Source organism: Rhinolophus ferrumequinum, chromosome 9, assembly GCF_004115265.2.
Source record: "Rhinolophus ferrumequinum isolate MPI-CBG mRhiFer1 chromosome 9, mRhiFer1_v1.p, whole genome shotgun sequence".
NCBI lineage: Eukaryota > Metazoa > Chordata > Mammalia > Chiroptera > Rhinolophidae > Rhinolophus > Rhinolophus ferrumequinum.
The window spans coordinates 64,113,589-64,132,090 of NC_046292.1; the positions used below are offsets into that span (position 1 = coordinate 64,113,589).

Here is an 18,502-nt window from a genome sequence, read left to right on the forward strand (position 1 = left end):
GTCTTTGTCCCAGCAACTTACAATAATGACCAATATGCTTTTTTAAAAATATTATTATACACTGATGAGTCAAAGAATAAATCATAATGGAATCCAGAAAACATTTAGAAGTAATGATAAAATATTTGTCTCAAAACATGAAAGATTCAGCTAAAGTAAGCACTTGGAGGCAAAGTTATATAACTTTAAATGTTTACAATAAGATAGGGAAAGGTTCAAAATTAAAGAAACAAAATTCAAATTTGAAATGTGAAAAAAGAATAGAATGAAAACAAAGAAATTTGAAGGAAGGAAATAAAGGTAGAAATAGGAAGAGGAGAGGAAATGTATAAAAGAGGTTCAACAAAGTCAAAAGTTGGATCTTTGAAAAGATATAGAAAATTGACAGTTCTTTGGCAAGAAAAAAGAGAAGGCACAAATAAACTTTATGAATGAAAAAGGGGACATAGTTATAATTGCTGCAAAGCTTAAACAGATATTTAGAAGATATGAATAACTTTATACCCAACATTTGAAAACTTAGATAAAATAGATAAAATATTGGAAAACATAACTCACCAAAACTTACTCAGAAAAACCTCAATAATCATATAATCATTGAAACGAAATGTGTTTAAAATCTCCCCACAAAGAAAGGACCAGACCACAAGGACTGTTTATAGGTAAGTTCTATTAAAGTTCAAGAAATGTACAATTCAAATACTACTGACTCTAGAGAACACGAACATAGGAAATATTCCCTAATTTATTTTATGAGGTTAGCATAACTCTTTTACCAAAGCCAGACAAGGACAACAAGAAAGAAAAATTATAGGCCACTGAAAGTCTTAAGCCAAATATTAGCAAACTAAACCCAACACTGTAGTAAAAAGGGAATATATCATGATCAAGTTTGGTTTCATCGCAGGGATGCAAGACTGGTCAAATATCAGAAAATCAATTAATGTAATTAACCACATGCATAGACTACAGGAGAAAATAATATAGTCATCTCAGGGAAGGAAAAAAAAGAGTTTTTCATTTGAAATTCTATTTCTAACTCTTTACTTTAGAGACACTCTTATACATGTCTCCAGGAGAGACACATAAGAATGTACGTAACAACATTGAAGATAACGGACAAAAACTGGAAAACAAATATACATCAGTAGGAAAATGAGTAAATACATCATGGCCTATTCTTACCACGAAATACCACGTAGCAGTGAAAATGAATGAACTATAGCAACATGCATCAAATTAGATCAAAAGCAGAAAAATCACGCAAGTCTTCGTATAGTATGACTCTTATCATATAAAGCTAGAGACAAGCAAAACTAGAGAACTTATGATTTAGGAATACATATTTTGAGCTGAGACTCAAAGAAAAACAAGACACTAATTAATACAAAATGCAGGGCACTGGTTACCTCAGGCTGAGCTGCGAGAGGTTGGGAATGGGCCCCTGTGGTGCCGGAAATGCTGTATTTCCTAAGCCAGGTGGTAGGCACCCAGCTGTTCATTTTAGCATTGGTCTTTACACTGTACATAAACATTTTAAAACTCTTTTTTAAAGGTTCCATATTTTATAAAAAGAAATAAATAAAAGTAGTGTCTATTTAAGAGAAATATGATTGAAACAATTTCTGCCAGGAGCTGTTCACCTGCCTGACAGATTTCTCAGTGGAAGTGGAGTTGGAAAGCTGTCCATTTCCTGATCAGTTATTAATGAAGCTCTGAGTTACGAAGGAAGAGGGCACAAAGCACACGAAAGTACGGCAGACTGTGTTCCTTACCCAACTCTGTCTAATCCAAAACTTGAGTGGTGATGGTTGTACAATATTGTCAATGTAATTAATGTCACTTGAATTGTACACTTAAAAATGGTGAAAATGGCAAATTTTACGTTAAATATATTTTTCCACAATTTTACAAAGGGAAAAAAATTGAGCTGTAGGAAATAGAAGGCAGGACCAGACATTAGGTGCCAAACAGATAAAAGTTCTTAATATCCCAACAAATCTCAGTTTGAATAAAAATAACTTTTAGGATATTAACAAGTATTGATTATATATATATCAATATATATATAAAGTTTACACAGATAGTGTCAAAGGCAAGCCTCAATGTTTATTACCTAATTAGAAGTTGGTGCAAAAACATTAGGCTTGAGATGCTGTGGAAAGACCTTTGACAATGGAAGAGCTTCCTGGTATAAACTGCCATTAACACTGAAGTTTTCAGGGAATCTGTTCAGCTCAGACGTTAAGATAACTGAATGGCTATGAATACAGCTTGTTTTAAATCATACTTCAAATATTATCAGTACCTGCTTATAAGTTATTTAGTGTTTGGCTATATTCTGGTAAAAAGGAGTTTTATTGTAAAGAAAGTATGATTTACACACTACCTTTTCACAAAAGCCCATTTCCTAAGAGAAACAGGCAGTTGTTTGGTGCTGCCAATAAGAAAGAAAGTGCCATCAACAGGAGACAGAAAGCACATTCAAAGGGGAACTTACTAGGCAGATCCAAAGAATGCCTGAGTCTACATGTTGAGCTGAGAAGGAGCGTAGGCCTCCTTGAATCCTTGTTCTGTGTTCTTAGTGGCTATGCAAACCAAACCCCGGCAGCAGGGCCATGGCCATGACAGAGGGAGCACAGGGTGTGCAGGGCACCAACCCATAGATACTGTTCACAACCTATGATAAGAATGGCGCCCCGCCGAGCTTGGCATCACAGTGGTCCCACCCATAGGTATGTGACACGGAGCCAGTTAACTGCCCAATGTCACTGGATAAATCCTCCTCTCCTCCTCCAGGGACATTATTAATTTACATCAAAATGTAGGTAATATACAAGATTTTTATATTACAATGAAGACGGCTATGTTTTGTCTATGTGCATGGGACTCCATATAAAATTCACATCCACTAAAACATTAGACTTGCAAGAAGCTTATGCTTTCAGTGGGCTACCTGGGGCTCCATTCCCAGGTCCCTGGGGATCAGCCTCTGCTGTGAAGGCTACATCTGTGAAACAGGTATTTGTTCTCTGACATATAGAGGATAATAAAGTCCTCACTATAAATTAAAAATTACTATTGATTGTCTTGCTTATCAGTACAACTAGAATGAATCTGGAGATCCAGATTTTAGCATATGACATTATAAAACCATAATATAATCATAAAGAGTTGGAAAGGTTAAATGCTAAATTACTGTTTCTTAGCAGCTATATTAAACCTACTGCAAAACTGATTTCAGTTAGATCAATAATATTGGTTGTTTATATTTTGTTGAGTTCTGCTATTATTCATCTGGCATTAAGCCAGAGAATTTGCATTGATAATTATTTAAATTCATCTTGCTGACTGGTAGGAAAATTATTATTTGTAAATAACACATCTTAAGAATCTTTTAATTACAAACCAGGCATACTGTTATACAACGTGAAACTATGTAACCTATAAACTCACATTGTAGAAGAACATAGTAGATGAAACCTATAAAATGATATGTACATACTGATAACATTCTTGTAAAAAATATGCAAATACATGCATACAAAAGTACTAAAAGTACATACACTCAAATATTGAAATGTTTATCTTTCAATGAAGTTCATTGTTGTTTTTTCTCTTTTGTACTTTTCTGTATTTTCCAAAGTCTCTGCGTTTAGCATTTTTACTTGGTAAATGAAAAAACTATAATTAAACAAGCAAATGTAAGCCAGGTATTAGAAATATTTTTGGATAGGAAAAAGTAAATATAACTATACCTGTGAATAAGACGTCACCACCATCTAAGGTTGCATTTCATCTTTCATCTCTACTATATTCAGCTGAAGTTTTTCTAACGCTTCTTTCACCATGTCAACCTGTTGAAAAAGACTCAGATTAATATCCTACCACTTTTTTAACAAGAGAAGCAATCATCTAAAACTTTTGAATACTGAATCATGCTCCATGTGCAAACATGCAGACGCGTGCGCATACTCATACACACACCCTTGTGTATATATCAATATATGTAGTATAGTTTGGACCAGTTACGAGCATTTGCAAGAGACGATATTATCCATTAGAAAGTGCCCATTTTGTACCCTTCTAGTCTAACCTCAAGTCAATATTATAGTCCCTTTTCCTGTTGGAAGGCTGACTAGTTAGGACACTGTTGGAAGAGTGACTAGTTAGGGCACACGAGTCAAACAAGGTGGGAGGCAGAACATTCAAACCTCCTACCCTTGCCAGGAAGTACAAGGTTTAATTTTAAACATTAAGTCAGTCAGTCAGAATTGCACACACACAGAGTAATATGTGGAGGAAATATCAGTGACAATAATCAGTGCCTTGAAATCTCAGTCCATAGGACAGTTCCTGGTTTCTATTTAAATATTTTCTAAAAGATCAGAACATCTAAGGCTTCTCTGTAAATCTGAACTGTTACTTAAATTTACCTGGGTCCACAGAGGTGGTTAACAAATACAGTAATTGCAATCAAACCAGAGAATATTTGAAAATGAATTTCAGGGACTTTCAATGATTCCAGGCTGTAGTCTCGAGTACAGAGATATGCAGGGCTGAACTAGGGAATACTTCAGTGAGGTTTACTTCACTACAAGAAAAAATTTGAGGCGTAACAAATGCCCTTTGAAGTTCAAAACTGAACTCAAGTCCTTCCGGCAGCTTAAGAAAATAACTTCGATATTTCTACAGTTCTGTATAAACTCGAACACGGTAAAGACATACACGGAGCAGGCATGAATAGGGGCTAAGAGAAAAACAAGAATTATATGACACTGGGAAAAGCAGGTAGTTCTGCCAAAATACATGCCCAGTTCATAGAGTGAATTGTCAATGAAGAGTTCAGGACACAGAAATAAAGCAGAGTAACCTCTAAAGTAATAAAAATATGGAACTACTTTGACAACAAGACTGACCTTCATGCAGTCAGTAAAAAATGAAAGAGGATACAAAATAAAATAAATACATCATCTCATCCTTGTCCTGGAACTCCTGTAAAAACTCCACGAACCAGAGTGACTCAGAACAATAAAAAAATTATTTCCACAGATAGATGGTCTTAATGCTGTAGTAAATACACCTAGTGACTTCTTTTAACAGCAGAATAGGTTTTCCTATGTAACAGGAAGTGGAATTCACTGCTATAGCATAAAAAAGAAGCAAAGCAACATTTGCCATGACGGGCTGGGTTGCAGTGAACCCAGGAAAACACACAACTGTTTCCTTTTGGCATCCGCCTCTGTGTCCACGGAAAATTCACTCCGTTTAGAGAGAGATCATGAGAACTGAGCTACTGTTACCTTTTGTTTCTATTATGAGTGCTACTGTTTCTATTAACTGAACATTTCACAGATTACTAGGAATTCAGCAATAACATGTAGTTTGGTGTGAAAAGTTTTATGTAATATCTTAACTCTGGAACTATAGTCAACTCTTAAGAGCTTAAAAAGAGAACAAAAGTGGAGAGGCTAACGTGTGCCAGTTTCGGAAACATTGTCTTTCTTTAAAAGTCCTATGTCTTTCAAATTAAAGTTTCAGAGGATAAAATGCTTGTGGTTTCTTAAAAGTTAAAACAGCTGCACTGACATGAAAAAAACTGGCTTTTGTGCAAAGGCAGTCCTTTTTTAAAAAAATATTCAGTTACATCTATATAAACAAAGTCATCAGGATAGGTCCATACCATAAACACTAATGCTACTATGTTACTTTCAGAGTCAAGGGTATGGACAAGTGAAAAAACTTTTTTTAAGCCTCAAGTAAACCGTTTTGAGACTTGCAGGACTATAGGGCATCAAACTGGCAATGCTAACCCCCGGGGGAAATTTCTGGAGAAGAAACAAGAGAGGCTCGACCGGAGGTTGTCCATTGAGAACCACATACTCTTGGCACAGGGGTTCCATGAAGCTGACAAACTCGGCTGCAAACACGGTCCAGCGTTGCCCTGACACACGGACCCACAGCAAGCCAACGACTCTGACAGTTAAAACACTAAATATAGCTATAGAAGAGGGAATTTTTGCAGGAAAAGATCCAAACCATGAGCCGTCAAGAAACTGCCTGTTCTGTGGTTGCATAGCCATGGTTAATATTGACTTAATTAACTTTCAAGAGGGAAAAAAAAAGACCAAACAACACACCCACCTTTCAGTGAGACACTATCAGAACAAACAGTATTAATTCCAAAGGCTGAGTGGAATGGTTCAGTTTAGCCCATGGAATTAGAAATAAAAAGGGTAAATTAGAGAAACCACCTTAATTAGCTACATAATTTTCATACACTTCCTTCCTTTTTCACTCTACATGTCTTATTTCATCTTCCCACTTTATACTCGCACTTCTTTTTGCCTCTCTTCTCCTTCGACCCTTTGCTACAGATTCCTTCCCTGGCCACAGAGAGTTCAGACCACCTCTGCTACCTCCAATCACCCAACGCACATGTCTTTCTTTTCAAGAGCCGGTCTAGTTTCGAGGTAATTATCTTTTCATTTTCTTCTTCCCTCCCTCCCTCTTTTTTTTTTTTTTTCCTGGAGTACTAATCTCAAAAAATGTAGAGTTATCGGGGTTATACATTCATGGTCACTCCACTGGGAATGGCTGTGTAGTGTAGTATTATGATCAAGGGCCTGGGATTCAAATCCCCGCTCTAACTTATTAGCCAAGGGACCTAAGGTTGTTTAACTTTCTGAGCATCATTAAAATGGGTGGTTAGTCATAACAGTACCAACTTCCTAGGCACCTCCTGACCAATAAATACCTGTAAAGCACTTAACACAGAGTAATTGCTCAATAAACATTAGACATGACTTTTATTATTTTGATGAATCCCAGCATGTGTGCACCCAGTGACAAATAGTTGTACTATGAGACTGACCCACAAGAAAAAGCTGTTTCTCTCTCTCTCTCTTTTTTTACATTTGGACAAATTTCTTGTGTTTTACTACCCTTTGACAGGTCCCATCTGCTTTCCAGCGAATTAAAATTACAGTCTTTCTTACAAAGCCAATGTAAAGTTAGAGCACAAACACTGAGGACACATTTAAATTTAAATCAATCCAGTTTGATGCCTTCTAGATCCTGGAAGGTGTCAGGCTATGCGGTAGATTTCTTGCATAATCTCTGCTTTGAAACAGCCCCCAGAAGTACTATGTAAGGTGAGAAGTGGGCCTGGCTGGTGAGATGTCCCACAGGACTCAAAAGAGTGTCAGCCAATTTGATATAGAATGGTTACCGAATGATCCGTTACTAAAGATATTACCACTCAGAAGGTCTCAGTCTAAAGAATTCCCTCTCTTTCTCAATGTGTGGTCTTCTTTTCTTACCCTTTCTATTCCACTCTCTTTTCACCTTCTTTCATGGCTCTCATTTCTGTTCCATCATTTGTCCTATCATGCTTACATCATCATCCTGTCTTCTCATTTCACTCCTTTTGGGTTCTCAAGATGATAGAAAGAACTGGGGATTTGAATACAGGCTCTATTATTTATTAGCTATGTGACTTGTGATGAGTTAACCTCTCTGAGCCTCAGTTTCCTAATGTGAACATGAGATAATGTTTTCTCTTTAACAGGGAGTATGTGAGTAACAAACAAGCTAATACACAGAAAGCACCTAGTTCAGTGCCTGGCACATTGTGCTCAAAACTAGTAGTTGATGAGATCATTATTTTTTTGCCCTAAATTAACTCAGTGCTTGGTTTGGATGCAGGCTCCCTTTCAAAAACAAATAAGAGATAAAAACATACCACTTTCAGCATTAAATACAACTCTTTCCATTCCAACTCGCCTGTTCTTCTTGCAAAATTTCCTCCAAACACAAAATACCAAAACAAATATAAAATCTTACCCATTTTTATTGGGAAGCTATGGCTTGCAGTAGCACTGTATTCAGTTAATACTCTGACCAGCTGGCTCTGCCCAAAGTTGACGTCGTCGCATATGTTAAACAATGTTCACTTGGAATGTTTCGTATCTTCACTTTGGATGTTGTGAGTGTTCTCCTGAGGCTCTGCGCGGCGGCTCCATTAGAAACCAAGCTCTGTTTACAGAGCTGCTTTCCTTGAGCTGCTTCTGCTCCATGAGCTGCCAGAACGCGAAGACTACAGATGAGGCCCTCAGCGCTGGCCTGTCTGCCGCTGATACGTCTCAGTCACCCACCGTGCTGCCCTGCGCGGGAGGCTGTGCTGTCATTGTCACCACTAGGTTTTCAATGCCCATTTAAATGCTCTGAGTCCCTTGTTACTCATCATATTGTAAGAGCTTAAACATCGCACTGTCATCCTACTTATACTCTTATCTAGCTCTCTAAAGGGACAAACTGCAGCAACATCGCTTTGTTGGTCGTCAGATGGTTTCATTTTCTCCACCTGTTGCTGATTCTGTTTTGCCTTTTAATGTTAAGTGTGACATGCCGATAGTGCCCAGGAAGCCACTCAAGGAGCTGGAGTGGCGTGTCTAGCATGTGAAAGGGCGGCTGACTTGGGACTTGATGGTACATCCCAGTTACACTGTGTTGTTTGGGTCACATTAATGTTCTTTGTTAATCAACACATCTTTGGTTCTGTGGCCCCTTAGACAAGCACACATGGATGGTTTTATAACAATACTTAATGTCCGTATCCTGCTTTCACATACATTTTCTCATTTGACCAACATTTCAGGTAGACAACTACTAGGTGGATGCCAACTTTTTTTTGTTTTTTTTAAAAAAAACCAGGCTATAAATATTTAAAAACAACAACAACTCCGCCCCCCCCCCCCGCCCCTCACAAAACTACAGTCCCTATTGCTAGGAAGTTAAGAACCTAGTGGGGCAGATACTATGAATATATACTTATGAATATATAATAACCATACAATGAAAACTTTGTTGTGATGCTCACAACAACTGAGAAAGGTAGGAAGGTAGGCATTAGTACACCCATTTTTGCATGGGTAAACTGAGGCGAAGGGAGGATGAATGACTTGCTGACTCAAACCTCCTGAGCCCATGCTCATGTTCACTGCACTCTGTGTGATAATGATTCTCCTGAGGTCTCATCACAGAGCCCAGTCTCATCAGCACTGGAGGTGCTCATGCCTTCTGTTCTCCAGCTCTGTACATGGAAGTCCACTGGGCATTACAAGATCCTGTGCAAAGGCGACTTTGGGTTCCATGGTCTCTTCATATCAGTGATGGATGACATGTCTCTATATGAAGGTCTTAGGATGCTAAGGTGCGATGTGATTAAAATGCTTAGTAATGTGAATAGAATGTACAGATCACATGAGGAATGTTCACAAAGGGTGGCCTATATATTAATTACCACCACCCAACTGTGGGATGCCTTAGGTTCATGTTCAAGGAATGTTCACTAGTTCATTCCTAAACTTTCCCACATGTGCCGATTGAATTACTAACACTAACCAAAGCCACCAAAAAAAAAAAAAAAATACCAATCAAAAAGAGGCTTAATGCTAAATGACTCAGTCTTAAAAATTCCTAAATAAAATACTGGAATCCTCTTCTAAACTCTAATTTTAGGACAAAGCTCTTAGGAGGACTTTAGTTAGCAATATAATAGCAGACATTAATATAGTCTTCCTATGTGCCCGACACTCTACTAAGAATTCATATTTAACTTGCTAACCTTTATAATCTGATCAAACAAGTACAAGCATTATTTCTGGTCTGTACGTGAGAACACTGAGGCAGGGTAGTTGACTCGCCCAGGCTCCTACAGCAGCAGGGCTGAGATATGAACCAGAGGGCTTTGCTCTGAAGTTTGTGTTCTTTTCTATACAGCTGGTCACTATTAAAAAGATATTTCGGTATCTACTATGCAAATGAAAATAAATGTTAGAGTGACTGTTAGGATCTAGAGCACCTCTTCCGAACAGATTATGTTCACTTTATTTGTTTGAAACAACAATGTGGACTCGGACGTTCTGGGGAATGAAGGGACAGAGGCTACAAATTACAGCATCTGAACTTAGGTTTGGTTCTCTAGATCCTATTCGTTTCCCCCAAGCATACACAAACTAAGGTTAATTAACTTGAGGAGTCACTACTTCATCTTTGCGATAGCTAGATCAGATTATTAGAAGCAGTGATTTGTGGGGAGATCTTTAAACAGTTGCTTTTTAGTTACAGTGAGATTACAAAAGCATATGGACATGTAGACATACTCCAAACCAAGACACTATATACACCCCTCCAAACCAATCCAATTAATCTGGAGAGATGAGAAGGGCTTCCACCACACTGGAAAGGATGGTAGGCAGCATTGTAAGACGGCGCCTAAGACTGCCACCCCCTGATGCACAGGCTATATTGTGTGGGTCTCTCCCTTTGAGTGTGAGAAGAGCCTGTAAATGTGATGAGATATCACTCTCATGAATAGGCTGTGCTTCACGGTGCAGGTAAGATATTTTGCTGATGTAATTAAGGTTTCTAATCAGTTGACTTAAGTTAACCAAAAGAGAGGTTGTCATGGGTGGGCCTGAGAAAGTACATGGAAGTTAGCAGCTAAGCAGGACCTGACATCTGTCTGCTCACAGGATAGTAGATGGATGCTCTGGATAGTATAATTATTCTCACTGTTGGCAGGTCATTAGCAGCACCTTGGATTACTCAAAAAATACAATAAAACATAAGTGTCATAGGTCAGTGTTAAAGTTGACACACAGGCTTGTTTTTCTAGATAAAGTTTTCCCCGACTGCAGTAGAATCCTTCTGTCACCTCTGAGGGTTCCCATGCTTCTCGGATTTTTTAATCCATTTTTGGATTTGCCCTACCTTCCCCCCATTCATGTACCGAACCTCTTACTTATGATTGAATTTGGTTAAATACCAAAATACTTTACTCATGAAAAATCACCTAGGATGTTTTCAGTAAACTATGGGAGGGAGATAGAATTACAGTTAGAGTCATATTTATGAATGCCAAAAATTGTTTTGAGACTACAACTCTCAGAAATCGCGAGCTGGAAATGACCTCATTTTTAAGCTGTGCCCCCTCATCTTACAAATATGGAAACCATAGTTGCTAAATATCCTAGTTAATTTTTAGAACATGTCACTGTAAATAAACCAGCATGTTTAAAAATCCAAGTAATCAACGGGGAAGAAAATGCAATGGATATTTAATAGTCTGTGGGAAACGTTTCAAGAGCTCTTATTCATGTAACATTTACTATATAAAAGTTAAATAAGAAGAAAATGAACTAGGTAGTTATAAAACTTGTATACACGTTAACTATCCTATAAATATCATTAGCTCCCAGAATGATTACAGCATTAATGACATCTACTTAACTCTGATAACTTTTGCAGATTTTCATGTATTAAATAACTTCTAGTTCTGTTGACCATTTTTCTAATATAGTAAGTTCTTCGCTAAATTTTCTAATAGACTAAGGTGAGCCGTTTATGATCTGAAGATCATCCAGAAATCCCTTTTGGTTCTAAGGAAGAATTCCAGGTGACCCAGCAACAGGGATAGATAACTATTATTAACATTTTGATTTCTTGGCTTAAATGTTACTTCCTCAGAGTGACCTTCTTTGACACCTGACAGCCCTCTTATTTCTCAAAGCACACTATTGTTTTCCTTCAAAACCCTTATCATATCATGTATAACTTTGTGTTGGCTTGTGTGAATCTTTACTGTGTGTCACCCTAAGGAAACTATACGGCAGAAGAAGCCACGTCTATTTTTTTTTTATGCTCACTGACCATTATTTAGCATGGTGTCTGGCTCACAACAGACACTCAATATTTACTGAATGAATGAAAATGAGAATAAGATTGGGATGGCTCAAGGCACATTTTTGCTTTGTATTACTCTTTATACGTTTGTCATTTTAATTTCTGTGAGCAGGTATTAGATTTACAGCTAAATAAAACAGTACTGCAACTGTTTTCAGCATTTCACAATAGAACTGCACAACCTTTCAGTAAATAACAGATTAAGAAACTTGGTGGGTCTGGGACCCTAAACTCATTTAAAACATTGTTTTATTGGTAACTTTTTAGGAAGATCCTAAGTTTTGGTGAGCTGTGTTTTGAACAGACAACTTGGAAATCAACATTTAGTTCAATTTTTTACTTCTGACAAAAGGCCTTTTTCTGTTTAAAGTTGGGACTTTCTGTTGCAATGTAACAACTTACTATAAACATAGCAACTTAAAAGAATACCATTTATTATCTTAGTTTTTGTAGGTAGGAAGCCCTTGGCACAGAGTACCTGGTTGTTACCTGGCTGTTTCCCATCTGAAGTTTAGGTCTTCTTCCAAGCTCATTTAATTTGTTGGCAGAATTCAGTTTCTGTGGTTGTGGCACGAAGGTCCTGTTTTTTTTTTGCTGGCCATCAACTGGGAGTTACTCTCAGTTCCTAGAGGCTGCCCTGTAGGACCCGTCCAGGGCAGCTCCAAAAAAATGTTTCTTTCTTCTATACCAGTAGGAGACCATTTCTCTGACTTCCTCTACTTCTGATCTTTCAACACTCTTTGAAAGGCTCACCTGATTAGGTCAGGCCCACCCATAACAACCTCTCTTTTGGTTAACTTAAGTCAACTGATTAGAAACCTTAATTACATCAGCAAAATATCTTACCTGCACCATGAAGCACAGCCTATTCATGAGAGTGATATCTCATCACATTTACAGGTTCTTCTCACACTCAAAGGGAGAGACCTACACAATATAGCCTGTGCATCAGGGGGTGGCAGTCTTAGGCGCCGTCTTACAATGCTGCCTACCATCCTTTCCAGTGTGGTGGAAGCCCTTCTCATCTTTCCAGATTAATTGGATTGGTTTGGAGGGTGTACATAGTGTCTTGGTTTGGAGTATGTCTACATGTCCATATGCTTTTGTAATCTCACTGTAACTAAAAAGCAACTGTTTAAAGATCTCCCCACAAATCACTGCTTCTAATAATCTGATCTAGCTATCGCAAAGATGAAGTAGTGACTCCTCAAGTTAATTAACCTTAGTTTGTGTATGCTTGGGGGAAACGAATAGGATCTAGAGAAACCAAACCTAAGTTCAGATGCTGTAATTTGTAGCCTCTGCCCCTTCATTTCCCCGGAACGTCCGAGTCCACATTGTTGTTCAAACAAATAAAGTGAACATAATCTGTTCGGAAGAGGTGCTCTAGATCCTAACAGTCACTCTAACATTTATTTTCATTTGCATAGTAGATACCGAAATATCTTTTTAATAGTGACCAGCTGTATAGAAAAGAACACAAACTTCAGAGCAAAGCCCTCTGGTTCATATCTCAGCCCTGCTGCTATAGGAGCCTGGGCGAGTCAACTACCCTGCCTCAGTGTTCTCACGTACAGACCAGAAATAATGCTTGTACTTGTTTGATCGGATTATAAAGGTTAGCAAGTTAAATATGAATTCTTAGTAGAGTGTCGGGCACATAGGAAGACTGTATTAATGTCTGCTATTATATTGCTAACTAAAGTCCTCCTAAGAGCTTTGTCCTAAAATTAGAGTTTAGAAGAGGATTCCAGTATTTTATTTAGGAATTTTTAAGACTGAGTCATTTAGCATTAAGCTTCTTTTCGATTGTTTTTTGTTTTTTGTTTTTTGTTTTTGATAGCTTTGGTTAGTGTTAGTAATTCAATCGGCACATGTGGGAAAATTTAGGAATGAACTAGTGAACATTCCTTGAACATGAACCTAAGGCATCCCACAGTTGGGTGGTGGTAATTAATATATAGGCCACCCTTTGTGAACATTCCTCATGTGATCTGTACATTCTATTCACATTACTAAGCATTTTAATCACATCGCACCTTAGCATCCTAAGACCCTCATATAGAGACATGTCATCCATCACTGATATGAAGAGACCATGGGACCCAAAGTCGCCTTTGCACAGGATCTTGTAATGCCCAGTGGACTTCCATGTACAGAGCTGGAGAACAGAAGGCATGAGCACCTCCAGTGCTGATGAGACTGGGCTCTGTGATGAGACCTCAGGAGAATCATTATCACACAGAGTGCAGTGAACATGAGCATGGGCTCAGGAGGTTTGAGTCAGCAAGTCATTCATCCTCCCTTCGCCTCAGTTTACCCATGCAAAAATGGGTGTACTGATGCCTACCTTCCTACCTTTCTCAGTTGTTGTGAGCATCACAACAAAGTTTTCATTGTATGGTTATTATATATTCATAAGGTATAGTACTGCCCCACTAGGTTGGTTAATCCTTCCCCAGTTCCTAGGACCAATCGTGACCTGAGAAAGGAGGCTCTAACAAGATCCAGGCTGGTGCTCTGGGATTTAGCATTAAGTCGTTCTTTATTCTTTGTCCCACCTTAGACCACATAGTTGGGCACTGCTATGGTTCTTTTCCTTGGATTGCTGTTCTATCACTTATCCCTGGCACCTCCTGTGAGTGGGTCCTTCGCCGTGCTCTCCCTAAGGATCTGCACATTGGTCCGACAACCCTGCAGTGCAGATGACTCTCCAGGTGCCTGCTACGGGCAAGTGACCCTGTCATCTCTCTCCATCTCCTCAATATACAATCAACACCACCAAGATCTAAGAATCCACTTTGCAACAACTCATAACTCTGGCCATCTTTTACAATTTGAATGCCACAGACTTATCATCATCCATAGTAAGCAAAATGTATTAAGCTTTTTCTAGCTGTCAAGCATTGTGCTAAGTGATTTTACATGGATTATCTCATGTAATTATGACCAGATTCCTTCAGGTACCTCCTAGGCTAAATCAGTTATGGCCATTCCATTGCTCTTGCTCAGGACTGGTGCAAATGACATAATTTTGGCCACCGAGGGGAAGTCTATTGTGAGTTTCCTTGGCATAAAAAGAAACATCATCTCTCTTCTTCCTCTGTCCATTGTCTGGATATGGTACCTAGAACTGGTGCTGGTCTGAGAACAGAGCCATCATCAAGGACGGCAGGGCAGAGAGATGGAAAGAACCTGGGTCCTTGATGACATTGTTGAGCTGATGAATCGACCAACCCTGGAGCCCTGGCTCTGAATATATGAATTTTAAAAAATTTCCTTACCTATCTTTAATTCAGTTTTCCAAAAATTTGCTGTGCAGCTAAAGCAACTCATTTACTTGGACAACAAAATTGACAAGCCGTACTAAATCTAAAGAGTACTTAACTATATACCATATTACTAAAACTCATTAAATTTTGATGTAGAAACAACTATTTACGGAGGATTTTTCTTTCTTTAGGAATACACCATGACTTGCCATTTCACTAATTGCGCAATATGTAAGGTGTGATTTTAACTGATAATGCCTGCATCTTGGCTAATAAAAATGTTGATCAAATGCCATTTATAACACTAAAACCATCCTGCTTACAGAAAACAGCAGGTTATAACTAATAATTTGTAAAGCCAAGAGCACTCCAGGAAGTATGATACGCCTCAGTTCTGTAGATAAAGCACAACTGTTGCAGTTGCATATGTCAGACTTGGAAGTTAACGCTCCAACACTCGGTGCTCAGATCTGGAGTACATGCGAATAGGAAGGTTAGACAGAAATGCAGAAGGGAAACTAATGGGGCCAGAGTACAGAGGAGAAATAAGACAGCTCTGAAGAAAACTGGGAAAGGTCCCTCTCATTATCTGGAGTCGACACAACAACAAACTCCATAATGGTGTCACAGCAAGACAGCTTCCTGGAAGAAGGCTGGAAGCAATATTTAGCTTTTAAAATAAAAAACAAGACAGGCGCTCTGCGGATCTTGTCACTTTTCTGCCATACAATGTACTAATTCAAGGGGTCCAGGTTCTTGTTAATGATAATGATACAACACATGTATTCAGTGTCTAGGAGCAATTGACATGCTGTCTGTAGAGAACAAATGAAAATATGATTTATCACCAAATACCAAACGAAAGTAAGTGTCAGCTGCTAAAATGCCTGCAAAATTTAGTATGTTGAGAACTAGGGCACTGACAAGTTTTTAAAATTTTAAACTAATTTTCCCGAAAGTTGAGAAGCATAAAAATATGCTGTGCATGTCATCCAAAATAAGCACCAGATAGCTTCAAAAGTGCCCATAATTTTCTGTGAATTCAGAGAAGTTGCATGTTACCATTTATAAAGGCAAACAGCCTTAAAGTATAACTATTTTGTATGGTGAGGACACAACTAATACATTGTAGGCAGTAAGCTACTTTAGAAGCCTTCCACACAGCCCTGTTCCCTCTCCAACTGCAGGCCCTGGCTGGGTTAGATACGCCTCCTGTGCGCTCCCGGGTCCCCAGGGTATTCTACTAACTAAAGATCTGGCCACAGTAGACTCTCTGTGTGTTTACTGAATGAACAGCTGAACAACTTTGCAAGTTAGACATAATTTCAAGAAATGTCATAAACGTATGCATGAGGCAAAACTATCCACACTTGTTTAGCCAAAGCACAGAAGCAACGTGGGGTGCGCTGCCCTAGACAACTCCTACAGCATTTCAAGGGTGAGCATACTCATTATTATTCTAAAGACCCCCATGTGAGAAAACTACCCTGGGTCTATTCGTCATAACAATCTCTAACCGCCACTCTTCTCTGTACCCTCTCCAATAATACCATTCATTTACCTAGTCGTTCAATCAACATCTGTTCAGCATTTATAATATACTTGGCACTCTTTCAGGCCCTGGGGCTACATCACTGCAGAGAGAAGATCCCTCTGTATATTCTGGTGGGGATATGGAGATATAGACAATAAATAAAAACAGAAGAATTATTATTAGGTTGGTGCAAATGTAATTGCAGTTTTTGCAATGACTTTTAACCTTTTAAACCGCAATTCCTTTTGCACCAACCTAATACATATATTAGACCGGGGTAGGTGTCATGCAGAGATTGAATTCAGGGGATGCAATGTAAAAGAAGTGAGTCAGTGGTTACTGTAGAGTGGGAGGTCAGGAACAACCTTTCTGAAAATGTGACATTTGCACTGAGACCTGAATGACTGAAAGGACCAACCTTGGTGCCACTGGGGAGAAGAATGTTTCAACAAGAAGAGCCAGTGCAAAGGCCTTAAGGTGGGAATAAGTGTAACTTGTTCAAGGAACACAAAAACAGTCAGTATAGGGCTTAAGTGAATAGGGCAACTGTTATGGACTGAATTGTGACCTCCCGCACCCCCAATTCGTATGTTGAAGTCTTAACCCCAACTACCTTAGAATGTGACTGTGTTTGGAGATAGGGCCTTCGACGAGGTAATTAGGTTAAAATGAGGTCACTAGGATGGGCCCTAATCCAACATGACTGGTGTCGTAAGAAGAGGAGATTAGGACACGGAGAGCTACACAGGAAAACTATGTGAAGACACAGGGAGAAGGCAGCCATCTAAAAGCCAGAGAGAGAGGCCTCAGGAGAAACCAACCCTGCCAACACCTTGATTTCAGAATTCTAGCCTCCAGAATTATGAAAAAAATACATTTCTATTGTTTAAACCACCCAGCCTGTGGTGCTTTGTTTTGGCAGCTCTAGAAAACGAACACGGCCAGGTACCAGATAAAGCTGGGGATTCCGGAAGAGGACTGATCACACAGAACTTAGTAAACCAGCATAAAGGGCTGGGCTTCTAGGCGTGGTCAGAAGCCTCTGGAAGTCTGAAGGAGGAGAGTGACACAATCTAATTTACAAAGATAATTCTGGCTAGATGCGTTGTGAAAACGGACTAGAAGGCAAGAATGGAAGCAGGGAAATGAGTTCAGAGGTAGTTGCAGTAGGTCCAGATGAAACATGATGACGGCTTGGACAAGGGGGTAAGAGAGGAGACAAAGAAGAGTGGCTGGATTTGGGATGTGTTTTGAAGGAGAGTTGACAGGACTTGCTGGTAGATTGGATATGGGCATTAAGGAAAGCTAGGAATCAAGAATAACACTCAGGTTTTTGTCTTGAGCAACTGGGTGAATAGTAGACCAATTTCTGATATAGAAGAGGCAGAAGAAAGGACCAAGTCTGGGAAAAAAAATTCAAGAGTTCTGTTTTGGCCATGTTGAATTTGAAATGCCTTCTAGATAGTCAAACGGAGGTCAACATATTTGAATGTATTAATCTACACTTCTGGGGAGCAGTCAGACTGGAAATAAGATTTGGGAGTCAATGACATAAAAACAGTATATGAAACCTAGGGACATTAGCACTACCTCTACCTCAAACTGTGGCCTGCAGTAAGTGACATGAGAAACCCAGCCTTGACAATTCCTGTTAACAATATTCCAAGACGGAGACTCCTGGATACATTTTTCGTCCATTGCTATTGCAAGGTATGGTGGCTGTTTGCAGCAATGGATGGAAAAATCTCCCTTTGGCAGGAAAGGACTGCGAATAGGACATTCATTATGATTGCACAGATAAACATCTGGAAATGCATAAACGGATTTTAATGAACTTTCCGAATATAATAGGTGTGTGAAGGCTTCAAGTGCTATTTCTTGCCAATTGCCTGTACATTTTCTTGTTAAAGTCAGTTTTGTGGACACTATAAAACAGAACCGTATTATA

General features: G+C 38.8%; 1 protein-coding gene across 1 annotated transcript in view; it reads right to left on the reverse strand.

Moving 5' to 3' along the window:
* DDAH1 (dimethylarginine dimethylaminohydrolase 1) overlaps nt 1-18,502 on the reverse strand; it is a 142,675-nt gene that overhangs the window by 37,866 nt on the left and 86,307 nt on the right. The window contains 2 exon segments of the mRNA XM_033115449.1: nt 3,759-3,797; nt 3,800-3,857. Coding sequence (XP_032971340.1) covers nt 3,759-3,797; nt 3,800-3,857 — 97 coding nt within the window.